The 20057-nt window shown below is 44.7% G+C and overlaps 1 protein-coding gene across 5 annotated transcripts in view; it reads left to right on the forward strand.

The window, feature by feature from the left end:
* The first annotated feature begins 8 nt into the window (after positions 1 to 8).
* Positions 9 to 20057, forward strand: part of DYNC2I1 (dynein 2 intermediate chain 1) — a 76085-nt gene continuing 56036 nt past the window's right edge. For all 5 annotated transcript variants that reach the window (XR_013334488.1, XM_077761477.1, XM_077761457.1 and 2 more), the window contains exons 1-7: positions 9 to 37; positions 6468 to 6521; positions 7916 to 8330; positions 11186 to 11277; positions 13189 to 13497; positions 16764 to 16840; positions 19664 to 19718. Coding sequence is in view for 4 of the 5 variants with exons in the window: in XM_077761477.1 (XP_077617603.1) it covers positions 23 to 37; positions 6468 to 6521; positions 7916 to 8330; positions 11186 to 11277; positions 13189 to 13497; positions 16764 to 16840; positions 19664 to 19718 (1017 nt within the window). In the remaining variant the exon portion in view is untranslated. The remainder of the gene's footprint in view (positions 38 to 6467; positions 6522 to 7915; positions 8331 to 11185; positions 11278 to 13188; positions 13498 to 16763; positions 16841 to 19663; positions 19719 to 20057) is intronic.

A 20057-nucleotide genomic window follows, 5' to 3' on the forward strand; every position in this document is an offset into this window, starting at 1 on the left:
TCGCCGCGGCCTGCGAGCGGCGATGGATCCCGGGAAGGTGGGTGCGAGCGGGCGGCTCGCCGGGCCGGTCCCGGGGTCGCCCGTGGGCCCGGAGCGCACGGTTGTCGGCGTCCCGGCCTCCCTCCCACAGGGGTCGCGTCGCGCGCTGGGTGTCGTAGGAGTTGGTCCGGGGCGGGGTGAGGCAGGGTGTGCGCGTCGTCGGGAGCCCGGGGCGGCGCGGCGGGCTNCGCGGGGTCGCGCCGCCGCCTCTGACCTGCGTTAGCGCCGCCGCGCCCGGCTCCGGAGGCCGGGAGCGCAGGGCAGGGGCTGGAGTTTTATGCTGGCTTCTGTACTTACTTGCGTGGCATCAGGAAAATGACTTAACAGGCCTTATTTTGTAGTTCATAAAATTGGGACGTTAGTAATAGCAACTTCATAGGTTTTATAAGGAGTCAATGAGATTTTGTAATAGAAGCGCTCAGGTGCTTAAAACAGTGTTATTAACACTCAGTAAATTTTATTTTTCTCGTGTATTCATTCCTGAACGGTAAAAGATGAGAGTTTTAGTTTGCATGCATTTCCTACTTTTACCCGTCTTTATTATTTACCTTTGCAATGGTAGCTAATATTCTCTATCTATTTTGTGTTATGCCAACTTTAGATAGTATCTTTTAACTTCCCATTTATTAAGATTAGGAAATTAGTACCGTATGCTGCCCTCCATCTATTTTTAAGTCCACCGACTTCCTGACCCCTGTCATCTTCCATACCATTCCCTTGTATTTTCATAAGTCATTCTTAACTTATATTCTGTGTATTGTAGGTCGATTTTTGAAATCGAAAGCCAATGCACAGTACAGTACATGATTGTGTGTAAGTGTTTACCGCAGAATTAAGTCATGTGAATGCACTGATAGAGAAAATGTAGTAGTGTATTCCTCAACTCCTGCTGCTCAAGGAACTATGTTTTGGCATCAGGGTCACTAGATCATATTTTCTTACTTTCAATGAATTGTACCACAATATACTTTAGTTCCTATTTGGAGCATGTCTTTCTTAAATGGTCCTTTGATTTTCCTGTAATTTGTATTTGCCTTTACTTTGGCAAAAAAATGCCTCTTTTCTTAACCTTATCACTTACATATTTTAGCTTATTAATCAGTCATATTATCTGTTTAATGAAATCTACTTTAAAAAATTCTTCCCAGAGTTCTCTGACTCCAGTTCTAATAAGGGCTATTTTTTTTCCTAGACCTTTTCAGAGCTATCATCTGGAAATTTCTTTTATTTGTAATTCTGGGTTAGGTCTATTTTTTTTTTTTTTAACCCAGTGGCATCAACTTTCTTGAAATCACTCCCCCCCCNTCACCCCCCCCCACCCTTTTTTTCCCCTGGAGTAAATCCTCAAGTACCTTTTTAAATGAGAGTATGAAGAAAGAAAGTCTTTAGTATACTGATATACTTGTTTGAGACTTTAGCTTAACATAGAAGTAATTTCCCCAGGACTTGGAAGGCATTCTACTTTTGTCTCTGGCAACCAGTTTGGCTGATGAGATATTTTTGAAGTAACATTTCTTACTTTCCAGAAGATTTAGGATCTTGTCCTTGGTGTTCTGAACATATATGTCAGTTTGTTTATTGTTCATCTTTTTTTCATTCATTATTTTTGACATTTGATTTCCCTTTCAGAATGAAAACTCAAGTCTACCTTTACTTCTAGGACACTTTTTTCTTCTGTTAAAATGTTTTATTTATTTATTTAAAAAAAAATTTTTTTTTAAATGTTTTATTTATTTCTAGGAGAGAGACAGCATGAGCAGGGGAGGGTCAGAGAGCGAGGGAGTCACAGACTCTGAAACAGGCTCCAGGCTCTGAGCTGGCAGTCAGCACAGAGCCCGACGCGGGGCTCAAGCCCACGAACCGTGAGATCATGACCTAAGCGAAAGTCGGACGCTTAACCGACTAAGCCACCCAGGCGCCCCACGTTTTATTTATTTTTGAGAGAGAGAGAATGCTGTGTTCACTTAAGGGAAGGGCAGAGAGCGAATCTCAAGCAGGCTCCTACCTGTCAGGGCAGAGCTGGACAAGGGGCTCCATCTTACAAACAATGAGATCAAGACCTGAGCTGAAATCGAGAGCCTGATGTTTAACTGACTGAGCCACACAGGTGCCCCCAGGACATTTTTTTGTATTCTGTATTTCCTTCTTTCTGTTTTCTCCATTCTTTCTGGAACTGATTCAGCTGCTAGATGTTGAATTCATGGCATATGTTTTCCATCTCCTTGACTTTCTTTTTTTAACATTCTGGTTTCTCCAACTTTAATGTTGACTTCATCTACTAATTGTTAATTCTAATTAATTAATTTTGAAAACAAAGAACTGTTATTATTACAAGTAAAGAGATAGGGTGATAGCTCTCAAAGCACGATCTCCCCTTGGGGCTAGTGCAGGAAGCTTTTTTTAATTCTTAAAAATTAAAAAAAAAAATCCCCATATTGTTAACATACAGTGTTATATTAGCTTCTAGTGTACAATATAGTGATTCAACAATTTCATAAATTACTGACTGCTCATTAAGACAAGTGTACTTCTTAATTCTTTTTTTATTAAAAAAATTTTTTTTAATGTTTTATTTATTTCTGAGAGAGAGAGAGAGACGACGTGAGCAGGGGAGGGTCAGAGAGAGAGAGGAAGACACAGAATCTGAAGCAAACTCCAAGCTCTGAGCTAGCTGTCAGCACAGAGCCCATTGTGGGGCTCGAACCCATGAACCGTGAGATCGTGACCTGAGCCGAAGTCGGCTGCTTAACTGTCTGAGCCACCCAGGTGCCCCAAGTGCCTTTCTTAATTCTTGTCACCTGTTTCACCCAGCCCCCACCTCTCCCTTCTGCTAGCCTTTAGTTCTCTATAATTTAGAGTGTCTCTTGATTTCTCTCTCTTTTTTCCCCTTTTGCTCATTTGTTTTGTTTCCTAAATTCCACATATGAGCAAAATTATATGGTATTTGTCTTTTTCTGACTGACTTATTTCACTTAGCATAACACTCTGTAGTTCCATTCATGTCCTTGCAAATAGCAAAATTTTATTCTTTTTATGGCTGAGTAATATTTCATTGTATATGTATACATCTTTTCTTTTTTAACTTTTTTTAATGTTTATTTATTTTTGAGAAGGGGGAGACTCGAGCAGGGGAGTGGGAGAGAGAGAAGGAGACACAGAATCCGAAGCAGCCTACAGGCTCTGAGCTGGCGGCACATAGCCCTTGCAGGGCTTGAACTCATGAACTGCGAGATTATGACCTGAGCCGAGGTCTCACCCTCAACCTGCTGAGTCACCCAGGCACCTCCCATCTTCTTTATCCATTTATCAATCAATGGACACTTGGGCTATTTCCATAATTTGGCTGTTGTAAATAATACCGCTATGAACATTGGGGGTGTATGTATCCCTTTGATTTTTTTTTTTTAATAAAGAGTTCTCTTTTTCTTTGGGCCATTTTATATTTTTTCTTACAAGATTTTATTTTAACATAGAGCATAGGATCGGTCTCGGGAGTAAAATTTAGTGATTTTCACTTACATATAACACCCAGCGCTCATCACAAGTGGCCTCCTTAATGCCCATCACCCACTTAGCACAACCCTCTGTCAACCCTCAGTATATTCCCTAGAGTTAAAAGTCTTTTCTTTTAGGGCCCTTTTCTTTGTTTTTCTTGATTCTTCTCCTTCTTATGTCATTTTTTTCCTGAAATGCCTGGTTGACTTTTCATATTTTTTAATGAAGCACCAGATTAATTAAAGTAAGTTTTTTGACTAGTAGGGGTTTGCTCTGCTGGTTCCCTCTCAGTCCTTTCCCAGAATTGCTTGTACAGCCCTTGTTCTTAACCACTGAGATAGGACTCCAGAGCGAGGAGATTCCTCAGGCTCTTTACTTCCCAAACTGCTTAATTGTCAGACATGTATTTCGTTCTTAGATCTTTTCTCGCCTCTGTCTTTCTGTGATCTTGGATGACATCGATCACATTTTGCATTACTTTGGATTATTTTGGGGGTCTTCTAATACATACTTACAAAATATTTCAAAGTAGCAAAAGCAGCTACTGAATACTCATATTAGGTTCTCATTTACAAGTTGGTCATTAACTTTTTAGGAAGTTAATCTCCTGGTCATTAGAACCTAGTCATGTAATTATTATAGCGCTGAAGAATTAGTGTCTTTTGTTCCATAAAGCTAAGGGAAGGATAAAGCCTTCATGACCTGAGCCGAAGTTGGACGCTTAACCCACTGAGCCACCCAGGTGCCCTGATGTTGTTTATTGTAACTTTATCATGTACCAAGCTCTTCTTTAGGTTCGTGTCAGTATATTTATTTGCTGACATTGTGGCTATCGCTAATATAACCAGTTTTGTGTCTGCTAGGATATACCAGGGCTCAGTATTTTGTAGTTATGTTTAGAAAACTAAAACTTAATGGCATGTTTACTGGCTTTACACCTGCTTGATAAGGGTAATGACAGTTTTCAATGATGGTTCTTTAAAACACTTTAGCTTACCTTGCATCCAGTGTTTATGACTTTTATTAATTTCAGTGCTCAATGAAGATTCTAGAAATTTCTAAATTTTTCTGTTACATACCAAGTAATTGGTAATGTGTGAGTTTATTATTATCATGAGACTTATTAATCATAGCTTGAAATATGTAAACATAAATATGTAGACGTATATATGTTTATATTTAGGTTATCCTTAGAAGAAAATAAGTTTCTACTTTCTTTTAAATGGTGGTAGCCATGTTCCAGCCATTCACTTAATGATAAGTGCTGTTAACTGTTCGGATCGGTGCAGGGCTATTTCATTCTGTTTTCAGAAAGGCTGCATGTTCTAGGGCAAGTACACTGGGCTCTCTCCAACAGTTGGTCCTCACGGACCCACTTACGAGGTTCTCCTGCATGAAGAGACCCAACATTTAGCTACTCCTGACAGCCTCAGGCTGTGTCCCTGTGGTGGCCTAACCCCCTCTGAGCAACCTTCTGGCAAAGCCCAGGCCTATCAGAAGAATGGCAGTTTGTTTGGCCAGCACCTGGATAGGGCTGGCCCCCCTTCTAGTAAACTTGCAGTTACACGTGCTTCCTCTGTCCCTTGGAGATGTCCGTGTGTGTCTTTAGCCCAGGAGTGTTTCTCCCTAGGACCTGAGAGCCATCCCGGAAGCGGAACCCTCAGGAAGGATGAGGCCTCTGCCTCCAGGTGTCTGGGGGAAGGTGGGCTCCTGACTTCCACAGCTGCCTGCCTGCAGACACAGCCGCCTGGCTGCATTCACACGGACCACGCTGTGTGATTTTCCTGCCTTTCAGTGCGCCTCCACCCCTGCACAGGTGGGAATGGAGCTCAGCTACCCCTGCTGTCAGCGGTTTGTCTTTAACCTCTTCTTACACGCTGATTTGCAGTCAGCTCCAGAAGGGACTCAGTAAATGTTGTGGTTATATTACACTTTGACTAGATTCTTAAAAGTGATTGCTTTTTATTTATTTCTAATTAGCATACTTATGAACTATTGCGAATTATTTTTCTGTTTCCCTAATTTTCACACCACTAGGAAGATTTTTGGCGGCTTATCCATAAATAAGTATTTGTTTTTCATTTGTACTACATTTGCTTTAAATCTGAACCTTACAGAGGTGCCTGGGTGGCTCATTTGGCTAAGCATCCGACTCTTGGTTTCAGCTTAGGTCATGATCTCATGGTTTGTGGGTTCGAGTCCTGCATCAGGCTCTGCGCTGATCACACAGAGCCTGCCTGAGATTCTCTCTCTCCATCTCTCTCTGCCCCTCCTCTGCCTTCTCTGTCTCTCAAAATAAACAAACTTAAAAATAAACAAAAATTTTTTAAAAATCTGAACCCTAGAAAAATTTTACCTTTTTTTGTACCCTCAAAGTAGTGTTTCTCAAAGGGAAAATAAAATAATGTGGACAAATCTATCTTGTTGTCTACAGGAAACATCCTTGAACAATTTGCTTAGTGAGTTCCCTTCATTATTCAAATATACCCTGCGCATGGCAGGCGGACTGTGTCTGGAGCTGTGGATGAGTCCTGCTGCTGTGTGCTCAGCACCTGGTGGGGACAGCCTCCCAGGCAGGGACACTTCAGGGGAAACCGCTCCTTTGGCAGCTAGATATGTGCATGGGCAGTGGGACTCGACACCGACGTGGGGCCCTGGGTGACATGGGGAAGGTGGGGAGTGTGTTACCTACTTTATAAAGTAGCCAGAGGACCATATTCTATAATTGTTTATGGGTACAGTTAGACAAGGGAGTAATTTTTTTAAAAAAATCTGTATTACTAATGCCTTTCCTTCTAGTAGGTGGTAATTTCTTGCATGTCAAAGACTAATTGCCATTGACTTACATGGCCTAATGAAAAAGCAGCTCACTAGAGTGTAGAAAATTAGTTCTTTAAACTTTAAAAATTCTAATTTTATAATTTTCTTTTTAGAGAAGAACGAAGGATGATACTTGGAAAGCAGATGATCTCAGAAAACACCTTTGGGTAATGTATTTTAACGTTTGTTTGTTTATTATTTCTGAGAGAGAGAGACAACGGGAGCAGGGGAGGGTCAGAGAGAGAGGGAGACACAGAATCTGAAGCAGCTCCAGGCTCTGAGCTAGCTGTCAGCACAGAGCCTGACACGGGGCTCGAACCCACGAACTGCGAGATCATGACCTGAGCCGAAGTTGGCCACTTAACCGACTGAGCCACCCAGGCACCCCTGGGTAATGTATTTAAAGATTTGAGTTGGAGTCCTTTTGGACCTTGGATAGTTTCATGGACAATTTTATTTGCTTTTCAACACAGCCTAACTTTGCTTATGTGTGGCTCATTTCAGAAGCATTCTTGACTCAGAGATAATAGCTGTCTGGAACTGTGGGGGGTGGGGTTGCCCAGCCCAGTGTCCCACCAGCTCCATCAGGTTTCTGTTACCCTTCAGGGCATGTGTCATGTGTGCGTTAGTGTGCACTGAGTGTTCGTGTGTGTCTGTGTGTCTATATGTGTGTACATGTGTGTGTGGTTTCTCTGAGAGTGTATGTGCTCGTGGTATGCTTGGATGTGTGTATCGGGTGTGTCCGTGTGCACATATGTGTGTGTGCATGTGTCTGTATGTGGAGGGGCTTGGGCTATGAAAATTAAAGGAAACCTCCTTCAGAATGGGGTCGGGAGGCCAGCACTGGGAAGGGGGGCTCTCAGGCACCACCACTCCACTGTCCACTGCAGGCCCGACGGGAGGAGATGCACCTCCCAGGTGACACTATTTTACTCTCCCAGCAGGAGGAAGGAAGGTTTCCCCTCCCCTGGCGACAGCTCAGCCCATGAGCAGCCACCACACTTCCGGCTCCCAGCTTACCCCAGTGGACTTTAGTTTAGAGCAGCCCTTCCCAGCTCCCCCTTTCCTCTATGAAGGAGCCTCCTCTCCTTTGTTCTGCAGAATCACCTGTGGTTTTGCCATAGCTTAACTGTCCCAGACTGTAATTCTCTGCCATTCCTGAAAAAAAACCATTTTTGCTGGTAAAATAACTGGAGGTTTTACTTCTAAGATAACAGGGGTAAGATTGAGACCTCCGGATCAGAACAGGGGTGGTGTTCTGGTCCTTTGAGTGGGACCCAGGCTGTTGCTGTCTCAGAAACTTTAAGACACAGCTTCAGTCTCCTTTTTCTCTCTCTCTAGTCCGTGTAGTGTTTCAGATTTGACTTGCCAGCAAACGTGAGGGTCTCTGATGAGTGGGTGCCCGTCGCTGGTCCTAGAAATGCTTGGTCTGCTTCCACTGCCTGTGGGCTCCGAGGCTCTTCCTCCAGGCCCACCTTGCTGGGATGGAAGCAGGTGAAGCTAGTGTTAGGACACCTCAGTGACTCCCATTCCGAATTCTGCTTGCTTTCTCTTGGTTTAGGCCGCACAATCAGGTAATCCCAAGGAAGATAAGAAACACAGAGAAAAGAAGCCGCAGAAGGAGTCGGAAATGGACTTCCCTGAATACAAAGAGCAAAAGCACAGGGACCCAGACCGAGACACCAAGCACAGAGAGAGGCCTGCCGAGAGAGACGGTCACGCTTCCAGGGAGAACCCTCGTGGGGACAGAGACAGAGAAAAGCCAAAGGAAAGGAAAAAGGACTCCAGAGACCGGGACAGAGAAAGGCACAAAGAGAAATACCGAGAGCAGGACGCAGAGAAGTCTCAGAGTCGAGGAAAAGACAGGGACAAGGACAGAGAGCGCAGAGCGAGGAGGGAGGAGCTGAGGCAGACGGCCCATCACAACCTGCTGGGCCGGCAGCTTCCCGAGCGAGCGGAGCACAGGGCGCGGGCAGGTGCGTGTCCCCCGCAGGTGGCTCCCGGGCATGGACAGGTGCGTGTTACCCCCCCAGGCGGCACCTGGCATCTGGCAGGTGCGTGTCCCCCGCAGGTGGCTCCCGGGTATGGACAGGTGCATGTCCCCCGCAGGTGGCTCCCGGGTAAGGACAGGTGCGTGTCCCCCGCAGGTGGCTCCTGGGCATGGACAGGTGCGTGTCCCCCGCAGGTGGCGCCGGGTTCCCTCCTGAGGCGTTCTTCACTGTTGGTTGTGTCTTGTCCGTGTTTCTCTGTAAAAGAGCTTCCTCCTCAGGAGCGTTTCGCCCTCTTGCAGTGCTCACTCATTGTATTTTCCCTCCTGGTTTGTCTGAACTTGGGCCTCAAAGGCATAGGCCTCTAGTGTGTGTGTGTCCTTTTCACCATTTTCTTTTTGATATTTTAAAAACTCACTCAGTCAGTAAAGGAGTAACACATTTTCTCATTTGCTAGAGTTTACTATTGAAACACATTTTAGATTACCCAACTAAAGCTCAGTCCACACTGTAAATAAACAAAAATACTGGTCATTGATAAGAATTCCTCAAGTGTCAGTTTTATTCTAAGCAAGATTTAAATGTTTTTATCTAAATTCCCTGGTATTCTAAGGTGAGGGTGCGTACGATCCCCCATCAAACTAGTATCGTCTTTTTTTAATCAAACAAATAGTATACACCACTTCTAAAAAATTTGAACTAGCCAGTGTAAACACAAAGGAACATATTTGTTATTTTTAAAAATTATATTCTTTTTTTTTTTAAGTTCATTTATCTGTTTTGACAGAGAGACCGGGTGCACACGAGGAGGGCAGAGAGAGAGAGGGAGAGACAGAGAGGGAGGGAGGGAGAGAGAGAGAGAGAGAGGGAGAGAGAGGGAGAGACAGAGGGGGGGAGGGAGAGAGAGAGAGNGAGAAAGAGAGGGAGAGGGAGAGAGGGAGAGGGAGAGAATCCGAAGCAGTCTCCACACTATCAGCGCAGAGGCTGAGGTGGGGTTCGATCTCGCAAACCGTGAGATCATGACCTGAGCTAAAATCAAGAGTCAGACACCACAGCTGAGCCCTGCAGGCGCCCCACAAAGAGGAATCTATTTACGGGACGTGTAGGGATTGCTAGAAGCATCGGGAAGGCTGGGACCCTGGTCACGAAAAGGACGGACACCTAGCCCTTTGCTCCTGTCCTGTCGCCTCCTGCTGGGGCACCAGGTGCAGCTCGCGGTGCAGCTCGGGCTGTGAGCGCTCTTTTGTTGGGTGAGGAGTACTTAGGGGTGCACGTACAGGTTAGCAGGGTCACCACTCGGTAAGTTTAACAGCAACTATCCTACTATCCGCTGCTGCTTTTAAGGATTATTATATTGATGCTCTTGGTATTTATTTCTAATAAAATGTTTTTTGTTCTCAGATCACTCTTTTGTGGTTGCTCCCTGACCTTAGTTTTTCAATGCATTACTGATACGAGTAATCGTACGATTAGACTCTGACATTCCTTCCCCTTCCTTGGCATTACTGTGCCCTTCCCCATCTCCTCTGCGCTTCCTCTTCTGCGAAGCGTCGCCCTGCTCTTTGTACGACTTCTGCGTCTGCCCCTCCCTCAGTGACTGCACCCTTTCTCGTGATTTTATATACTAGTCCTCCATTCCTGACTTCAAAGTTTGGGTTCCCAGCTAGGTTTTTCCCTGAGTGCTGGGCTTACACACTGTCTTGTCCTCTGATGTCTGATGGATGTTGCAAACATAATGGGTCCTGAACTGAGCTTCTAAAATCCCCACAAACCCTACTTCCCCAAAGCCTGACCCATTGTAGTTGATGCAGCTTCACCCTTCCCTTCCTTGGGTTGGAAAACGCAGGAGTCACTCTGACCCCACTTTGTCCTGCAGTCTCCCGCCACCTGGCCCCTGACCCCGTTTGGATCTCTTGTATCCCAGGCTCCCAGAAAAGCAGTCAGTGCCCCACAAGGACTTTATTTCCATGTTCTCTGTTTAATTTTGTCCTCATCTTTTGGAATCTTGATTCTCTCAAATTTAAGTCTAATGACTTTTTTTTTTTGTCTGTACAGATTCAAAAGTGAAACTCTAGTTTGACCAGCAGGGAGACACCTCAAATTGTGGGTAGGGGTGGGTGCCAGTGGGCGGGCTGCACGCTCTCCTTGTCATCGGGGCCTCCCCCATCCACTGTGCCCTTGGCAGTGGGCGCCAGGAGGCCGTGGGCTGTGCAGCTCCCGTGGCATCCCCGAGGCAGGTGCTGCTTTCTTTGCAGCCAGTCACTTGGTGACCAGGCCAGTTTTTCTCCGTGGCCTGGACTTTGCTTCCCTGAGCCCCTCGGTCAGTGGCCAGGAGCTCAGGTGGCAGGTGTATTTGGGCTGGTGCCCCCTTGAGTTTCCAGCGGGCTAGCCTGGTTCCCTCCGTGGCAGTTGACGTTGTGATCTCCCTCTTCAGCCCATTTTAAGTTTAGATTTTAGAACTTTCTGTTCTTTAAAAATTTTCTTATTTTTGAGAGAGAGAGTGTGCGTGAGTGTGCAAGTAGGAGAGAGGCTGGGAGAGAGGGGGGCGGAGACAGAGAATCCCAAGCAGGTTCTTTGCTCGTTGCAGAGCTCAGCACGGGGCTCGATCTCATGAACTGTGGGATCATGACCAGAGCCAAAACCGAGAGTTGGATGCTCAACTGACCGAACCACCCAGGTACCCCTAGAATTTTCCATTTTTAATATTGGAGGATGTGTTTTAACTGAAGACTCTGTTTTCATAGGTGGTTGCAATATGTACAGTGAAGACCGCGGACGATGTTAGAAGATCATTGTGATGTGCGAAAGTTTGGGAAGATTGAAAATATGTTCCCTTTCCGTAGGCAGCAAAGTGAGAGCTGAAGACAAGGAGAAGAGAGACGAAGACTCTGAACGGGGGGATGAAGAGAGGGAGCGGCGGTACCGAGAAAGAAAGGTAGGCTGCCGGCCCAGGCCCAGGGCAGGCGCTCGCACAGGAGTATTAGAAGCAGTTTGGCCAAGTGTCGTAACAGGATTCAAGGTCTGAGGAAATTTGCCTCCGCTTTTCCCTCACACACATGATGTTCTCTGATTCCAAGAGAAGTACATGGTGATTTTGGAAAATTTAGAGAATCCAAATGGTAGGAAGAAAATAAAAACAAATTTCACCCAGAGACAATTATTGATAATATTTAAGTATTTATCCTGATAGAGTAGATTTATGTATGTATTTGTGTGCATATGTGTGGATACACACTTGTTTTCTTAACGTGGAGTTTTATGAACTGTTTAAACGATACATTTGGAGCATTTTTCTAAGTCCTGTTTCTCTATAATATTATTTTAATGGCTGCACAATATCACATTCAATGATATGGGTGTGTCATAGTTTTCTTGGCACATCTGCTTTTTTTGGACACCTAGGCTCTGGATGTTTTTTATTATAAAGACAGGCATGGGGCAAAGTCTTTCATTTATTTGTAGTTATTTTCTTCTGATCAGTTTCTGGAAATGAGCTTGCTAGATGAGGGTGATGTAAACTTACTCCATCTCCTCTACAAAAACGCTGTGATTAGTTATATCGTCAGAGTGTAACGCCCCGTGTCCTAGGCAGCCGCTGGACATGATTGTAATTTTTAATCTTTGCTGATTTGATTCCGAACAAGGGCGCACTTCTTAGCATGTTATGAAAGGGTTTACTACCCTCTTGTTAGTTATTCCCGGTGGCAATTGCTTCCTTTCCTAACAGAGCATCTTATTCTGAGAGGACTTTAAAGACGAGCTCCTCGCTAGTTATTTATGTTTCCGTTTCTGTTTTGAATTTTTCTCGTGGAATCTTTGTTTTTACAAGTAAGTTTAAAGTTGTGAAGTAGTCAAGTCTGTCCTTCATTGCTTTGGTTGTTGTGTGATGCTCGGAGAGCCTTTCCCTCACCACCATTATGTAAGTACTGCCTGTATTTTGTTTTGAGTTGTCGTAGTTTTTTACCCCTGAAGTTTTTAATCCCCGTAGAATTCATTTTGGTGACAGGTGTGTGGTAGTGGTCTAACCTTACGACCGAGCAGTTTGCCCACGTGGTTTTCATAGGAAAGTTGTCCTGGCAGAGGTGAGCAAAGTGGGAGGGAGTCAGGTGAAGGAGAGGAGCCGGGGCTGCCGGGCGGCCACAGGAAGGGTGGCGGCAGGGGACCACGGGGACAGAGCTCTCCGGCTGTAGCGCGAGCAGTGACAGCCTGTTTGCTGTGAGTAGAGGAGGCCCTGGGTGGAAGGAAAAGGGCATTTCCATTTGCGGTCCTGTTGAGACCTACTGATGATGATCCTAAAAGCCGGGGGCCAGAAATATGACCCACTGACAGTCTGTTCTGCAACAGCCACGCGTCGCCATGTGACAGAGGTCACCCGTTATTACTGGGCACCCGCAGTGGTTTTGGGGCTGCAGGGATGGGCCGTGTTTTAAGAATCTCCCTGTGGGGGAGCAGACGTGTGAGCTGCCAGTGATGGGCTGGTGGGCGCAGGGTTCGCTGCTCACAGAAGTCACACATCTCACGGGCGGGAGTGTGGGTCTGTGGAGCGCAGGATGCTGTCAGAGTTGGGGAGGAGGTGACGAGAATGACGGGGAGAGGAGGGGTGCACTTGCCACGCTGAGGGGTTTGCACGTGCGTTCCACCTGAGGGTGAAGGCGGGTGTGCCGTGTTGCCTCTGTCCTCTGGGTTGTGTGGCCAGCAGCAGGTTTTTCTTTCCAGAAGCACATCTTCAGGGTCCGGATGAAGGAGTGAGCGGCAGCACGGCTCCCGCCGCCTTGGTCACAGCAGGTATGAGGCCAGCGGCCGTGTTCCCTGTGCTCACGTGGTTTTCCCCGGGTCCCCTTCACAGCTGCAGTACGGCGACAGTAAAGACAATCCTCTTCAGTACTGGCTTTACAAAGAAGGAGGTGAGTGGAGACACAGGAGGCAGAAAGAACCAGATCGAGAACGGAAACATGGAGAAAAAAGCAGCACGAGGGAAAAAAGAGACAAGTACTCAAAAGAAAAAAGTAATTTGTTCACTGACAAGGAAGGGGAAGAAAGACGCAGAGAGAGGCGGCACAGGGAAGGCTCTCACGTCGATGAAGAGCGGCACCACAGCACCACGGGGAGAAGAGAGAGGTCGTCAGGAGAGGAGCCGAGGAAAAGAGAGTCCAAGGTACCACTTCTGACGCTTCACAGCCCTTGTAGCCGTCCTGAGACCAGCTCTCTTAGAGCAAGATGTCGTGTGCCCACATGACAAGACGCGTGGCCGAGAAGTAGTAACCTCGGTAAAAACGTGGTTCAGGGCAGGGTGCCCGACACAGAGATTGCTGACCTGCTAGGATAGGAAGTCACGTTTTCTGATTGTATTGTGAATGCACTTGTAACGTCTATTCAGAAATCTCTCATAAGACTCAAATTTTGAAACATTAAAAGGGAAGATATTTTTAAGTGGAAAGTAAGTGAATAGCAAAATGTTTGAATCGGAAATAATGGTATTAAGTTTACAAAAGAGAACGCAAAAATAAAGCCATTGCTTGCGAAGGGTCTAATAATTATTGCAATTGCCTAATATTTTCCCATACCAATTGTAGTTTTTGTTCTCATGTGTATACTTTTTGCTGTGTTGTTTTTCCAGACTCTGAGGCAAAGCGATTTCATTTCCTGCCCTTGGCAGTGCTCCCTGTCAGGTGGGAGCAAAGTGAGGGGCAGTCTACATACTCTGGGTGCCTGAGTGGCTCCGTTGGTTGAGCTTCCGATTTAGTTCATGTTCATGATCTCACGGTTCATGAATTCAAGCCCCACGGCGGGCTCTCCGCTGTCAGCACGGAGCCTGCTTCGGGTCCTTTGACCCGCACTCCTCTACCCCTCCCCCGCTCGCCATCTCCTGCTCAAAAGTAAATAAAACATTTTTAAAAAATTAAAAAAAAATATTCTCTTCCTCTGTCCCTCTTCCCCACTCACATGTGCTGCCTTTCTAAAATTAAAAAACAAAAAGAGTTGTGCGCTCTGCTGACTGAGCCATCCAGGTGCCCCCTCCTCCAGTTTTGTTTTGTTTTGTTTTGTTTTAAGTTAATTTATTTTGAGAGAGAGAAAAAGAGCGTGAGCATGACCGATCAGGGGAGGAAGGGGTAGAGAGAGAGAGAGAAAGAGAGAGGGAATCTCAGTCAGGCTTTGTACTGTCAGCTCAGAGCCTGACTCAGGACTTGATCTCATGAATCACGAGATCGTGACCTGAGCTGAAGTCAAGAGTGGGACGTTCAACCAGTTGAGCCCCTGGTCCCCCGCTCCTTCAGTTTTCAGGGATGCAGAGGCATGAGTAAGCATAATAATTATAACAAAGTGTCTTCGAAAGGTAATACTGAGCAATACTGACTTGTTGAATCCCGTGGCTCCATCCCTCTGTTAACCACCACTGAACATGGATGTGCTCCTTTCTGCTTCTGGGGTAGTGACTTCAACAGGGCCTAGTGGGCATGTGTTAGAACCTTCCTGACCAGCCCACACCGCTTGGGAACAAGGCACTGAGCTCATGACTACTTTTTCTTTGTTTTCTTTATATCTAGATAAACACTAAATCATAATTTTTTCCTACCCTACCACTACTGATTTCATTTTTCCCTCTTCCAGTGTATTTAATAGACTGATGCCAGGCTGTTCTTCCTGTTGAACATGTAATTATACTTTTCTCTAATTTTGGAAAGAGTTTTTAAAAAATGTTTTCATTTATTTTTGAGAGAGGGAGAGACAGCGTGAGCAGGGGAGGGTCAGAGAGAGGGAGACACAGAATCCGAAACAAGCTCCAGGCTCTGAGCTGTCAGCACAGAGCCTGACGCGGGTCTCAAACCCACAAACCGTGAGATCATGACCTGAGCCGAAGTTGGACCCTTAACCGACTGAGCCACCCAGGTGCCCCAAGGAAAGATTTTTTAAAGAATTAAAAAAATTTATCCATGATCCCACACTTAGAGATAATCCATTTTCTAATGAATGTGTATACTTAAAATTCTTTTCCTATATATAAATGAACTTTATAAAAATGCAAAATTGAAATCATGCTTTTTTTTCTCTTTATTCTGGAAAATAAATTAGAAAACATATTTTTTAATGTTTATTTACTTTTGAGAGACAGAGCATGAGCAGGGGAGGGACAGAGAGAGAGGAAGGCACAGATTCTGAAGCAGGCTCCAGACTCCGAGCTGTCAGCGAGTTTGATGTGGGACTCAAACTCACAAACCCTGCGACCATGACCTGAGTTGAAGTCAGACGCTTAACCAACTGAGCCACTCAGATGCCCCTGTAAAATAATTTTTTTTTTAAATGTTTTATTTATTTTTAGGAGAGAGAGAGAGACAGCGAGGGCAGGGGAGGGTCATATAGAGAGGGAGACATAGAATCCGAAACAGGCTCCAGGCTCTGAGCTGGCAGTCAGCACAGAGCCCGACGCGGGGCTCGAACCCACGGACCACGAGATCATGACCTAAGCGAAAGTCGGACGCTTAACCGACTAAGCCACCCAGGCGCCCCCCTGTAAAATAATTTTTAATAATTGAGTATTTAATGGCCATCTAGTATTTTTTCATATGGTCATAACCTTATTTATTTAACAGGTAACCTAATATTGAACTTTCAGGTTTTTTGATTTCATAAATATTCTGTGATGAACAGATTGAAAACCTTAATACATCTTTGGTTTCTAGGAATAATTTCCTAGAAGTAGAATTTATAAGTTGAAGAAAGAATTTGAATATTTTTAACTGTTTTTAAGGCTTTTGGTACACGTTGTGTATTGCCCTCCAGACTCTTTCTCAGTGAGTGATTTAGTCCTGCCTTTCTCCTGCTCTGCGCTCTTCAGGGGTCAGTCCCCAGGTCTGGAAGCTTTCTCTGCCCTAGGAGGCACTTCCTGGGCCTCGTCACCAGGCGGCTCTCCCTCCGGGTCCCCCTCTCTGCAGGGCTTGGCTCCTGCCAGTGCTTACTCAACAGATGCCTCTTTTGCAGTGACCTACCTGGATGTGCTGGTTTGAAATCTGATGGTTTTAATTTTATTTTTACAAGTTCTCTTAATTCAAGAGAGGGTTGTTTACATTCTCTTTTCTGTAGGTGGATGGATCTATGAAGTAGCCACATTATGTTTGAAAGTGCATAATTTTAAGCAATGTAAGGGACTCGTCAGATTTATCTGAAAGTAATGTAAAATTAATAAGTATAAATTTCTATTACTGAGGTAATGTATAATCACCTTTTAGACAGCTTTCCTCATCTTCCTTACATTAAGTATGTAATTTACTAAAGCTAGCTAGTAAAAACAGATATTTTAAAAGATACCTGTGGTGAAGATGCTTTTGTTGAATTTTGAGTCCATACTTGTTTTACAGAGTTTACTAATTACAGTTACTCTACTATGATATATTAATGAATGTCATGGAATTTTCTGTTTCATAGAACAGTGAGCACAGAAATCGGGGTGCAAGTTCAAGAAGAGATCCGAGCGGCAGCCAGGAAGGATCACGCGCTCTCTGGTGACTATTATGTGCACTGTGTTTCTCGAAAAATGCTTTAAAATGATTGTTTCTTACTGGTTCTCATTAGAGCCAGTAAATGAGAGTGAAGTATGGGTGTACTTATTTACTCTTGATAGAACCCCTCGAAATTATAAACTAGGGGTACTGAAGGAGCTTGGAAACCTGTTATAAATTATTAGTCTTATTTTGCTTTTCTTAAAAAAAATTTTAACATTTATTTATTCATTTATTTATATTTATTTTTAATTTTTTAAAAAACGTTTATTTTTTAGAGAGAGAGAGCGAGCACTTGAGCAGGGGAGGGTCAGAGAGAGAGGGAGACACAGAATTCAAAGCAGGCTCCAGGCACTGAGCTGTCAGCACAGAGCCCAACGTGGGGCTTGAACTCACAAACTGTGAGATCATGACCTGAGCCAAAGTCAGACGTTTAACTGATTGAGCCACCCAGGTGCCCCTCTTAGTTTGCTTTTATAGTGTCTGCTCATACAAACTTGGAAAGGTAGCACCAACTTTGTAGTGTGAGCGTGGGGGGGAGGGCCCCCCCTGGCTGGCAGCACAGCTGCCAGAAAGGCCGGGGCGTCTGCGGGCGGGCTCCTGGCCCCTTTTCCTGCCAGCCGGGGCCCCCTGGCCAGTGTATATACGTCAGAGCACAAATTAAATACGCCTTCTTTGGCCTTGTCACCTTAGTGAGAGGCAGGGTGGACACCAGGCTGCTGGGGGGCAGGTCTGCCTCTGCTTGGGGTGTTGGGAGGCCCTCATCCTTTCTCCACTGGTAAAGTCTACTAAGGATACTTGTTTTGTGTGGGTCTTGTGAGGGTTACAGATTAGACTTTGTGTGTAACGTCTCATTTTGTTTGTAGGCTCTAGGGTTTTTAAAAGTTTTAATTTAAATTCCAGTTCGTTATACAGTGTTCTGTTAGGTTCAGGTGTGCGATGTGGTGACTCGGCACTTGTATGTCACCCAGTCTTCATCACAAGTGCACCCCAATCTCCCACCCAGCTCCTGTCTGGTGACCACTAGTGTGTTCTCTGGTTTGTCTCCATTTCCTGGTTTTTCTCTCTCTCTTTTCGTTTGCTCATTTGTTTCTTAAATTCCACATATGAGTGAAATCATATGGTGTTTGTCTTTCTCTGACTGACTGCCTAGCATACTCTCTGGCTCCATCCATGTTGCTGCAAATGGCAAGGTTTCATTCGTTTTTATGGCTGAGTAATATTCCAGTGCGTGTGCGTGCACGTGCGTGTGTGTGTGTACACCACATCTTTACCCATTCATCACTCGGTGGCCACTTGGGCTGTTTCTGTATCTTGGCTGTTGTAGATAATGCTGCTGTAAACAACAGGGTGCATGTATCCCTGAAAAAAAAATTTTAATGTTTATTTTTGAGAGAGAGACAGAGTACAAGCAGGGGAGGGGCAGAGAGAGAGGGAGACACAGAATCCAAAACTGGCTCCAGGCTCTGAGCTGTCAGCACAGAGCCCGACGCGGGGCTCGAACCCACAAACTGTGAGATCACGACCTGAGCCGAAGTCGGACGCTTAACCGACTGAGCCCCCCAGGCGCCCCTGTACTTAGCTCTCTGAGGAGCCTGCACCGTGTTCCCCATGGTGGCTGCGCCAGGTCACGTTCCCGCCAAGAGTGCGCGTGGGTGCCTTTTGCTCCGTGTCCTCGCCAAAGCTTGTTATTTCTTGTGTTGTTGATTTGAGCCATTCTGACAGGCGTGAGGTGATAGCTCATTGTACTTTTGAGTTTCTGTGATAATCTGTGATGTTGAACATCTTTTCACATGTCTTTTGACCGTCTCCATGTGCTCTTTGGAAAAATGTCTGTTCATATCTTCTGCCCATTTTTTATTTGGATTATTCATTTTTCTGGTGTTGAGTTTTATAAGTTCTCTATCTTTTTGGATACTAACCCTTTATCTGCTATGTCATTTACAAATATCTTCTCCCATTCCATAGGTGGCCTTTTAGTTTTGTTGATTGTTTCCTTCACTGTGCAGAAGCTTTTTGTTTTGATGAAGATTACAGATTAGAATTTATTGTAAACTCTTTTTGTGTGTAACCTCTAGATTTTAATTTGTTCTCTATGGCAACCATATTTGGTAATTCTTTTTCACAGATCAAGGAAACACAAGTTAAAAGAAACCTAAATTTTGAAGTTTGAGCAAAGTTAGCACTTAATCCTGGGGATACAGGTTCCTAGACTTAGTATTGCGGACCTGCTGGGCTGCCTGGGGCTTCGGCTCAGTTTTCTGGTTCTTTAGACCACATGCTGTATTGAATTGGTGAATCTAGGTTCTGAAAATGAAGAATCAATTTGAAATTCTGAAGGTCTTAGTTTTAGGTCCTAAGCAACATATGAAATGTGATTAAAAAATAGAACCTCTTTTAAGTTAAATCTTTGGGAAATAAAGATATGATAAGCATAAAGTAATATTTGGGATTGACTAATAAAATTACAGGAGTTTTCTAGAACTCTCATAAGGATATAGAGTCATATGTAGAACTTTGTTAAAACACATGATTCCTTCTCTCTACTGAAGATACTTCCTTTCTAGGGTTGCTGCTCTAATGGTGACAATGTGGGAAGATCTTAGTATTTCTTGTTCTAATGAAACCGGCTTTGTACGATTGCCAGTCTAAGCAGCTCTGCATATCACATATTGATAAGAGACGTCACTGAAGTGTAAAGTGTTTTATGTTTCAAGTCTTTGTTTATTAATTTTGATCTCCGCATTCAAGAGTTTCATTATATGGAAACCAACTGGACTATAAACTATTAAAAAAATTAATTTTGAATTTGATCATACTTTCTAGGTATGCAGAGAGTTTAGTAAGAGAGAATGGAAAAGATAAAGACTCAAGAAAGAAGGTAAGACATTTATGTTTATTTTATTTTTAAGTTTATTTATTTCGAGAGCAAGAACGCGAGCAGGGGAGGGGCAGAGAGAGAGGAGGAGAGAGAATCCCAGGCAGGCTCCATGCTTTCAGTGTGGGGCCAACATGGGGCTTGAACCCACAAATGCTGAGATCATGACCTGAGCTGAAATCAAGCCTCGGATGCTTAACTAACTGAGCCACCCAGGCGCCCCATGTTGATTTTACTATGCAGCAAGATTAGCCATGAGTCTGTTTGTGATTCCCCTTGAAAGCAGAGCCTGAGACAGGCCGTGCCTGCAGAGGAGTTTGTTCTGAGTGGTAATTCCAGGAG

Source organism: Crocuta crocuta, unplaced genomic scaffold (genome assembly GCF_008692635.1).
Source record: "Crocuta crocuta isolate KB4526 unplaced genomic scaffold, BGI_CrCroc_1.0 scaffold408, whole genome shotgun sequence".
Taxonomy (NCBI): Eukaryota; Metazoa; Chordata; class Mammalia; order Carnivora; family Hyaenidae; genus Crocuta; species Crocuta crocuta.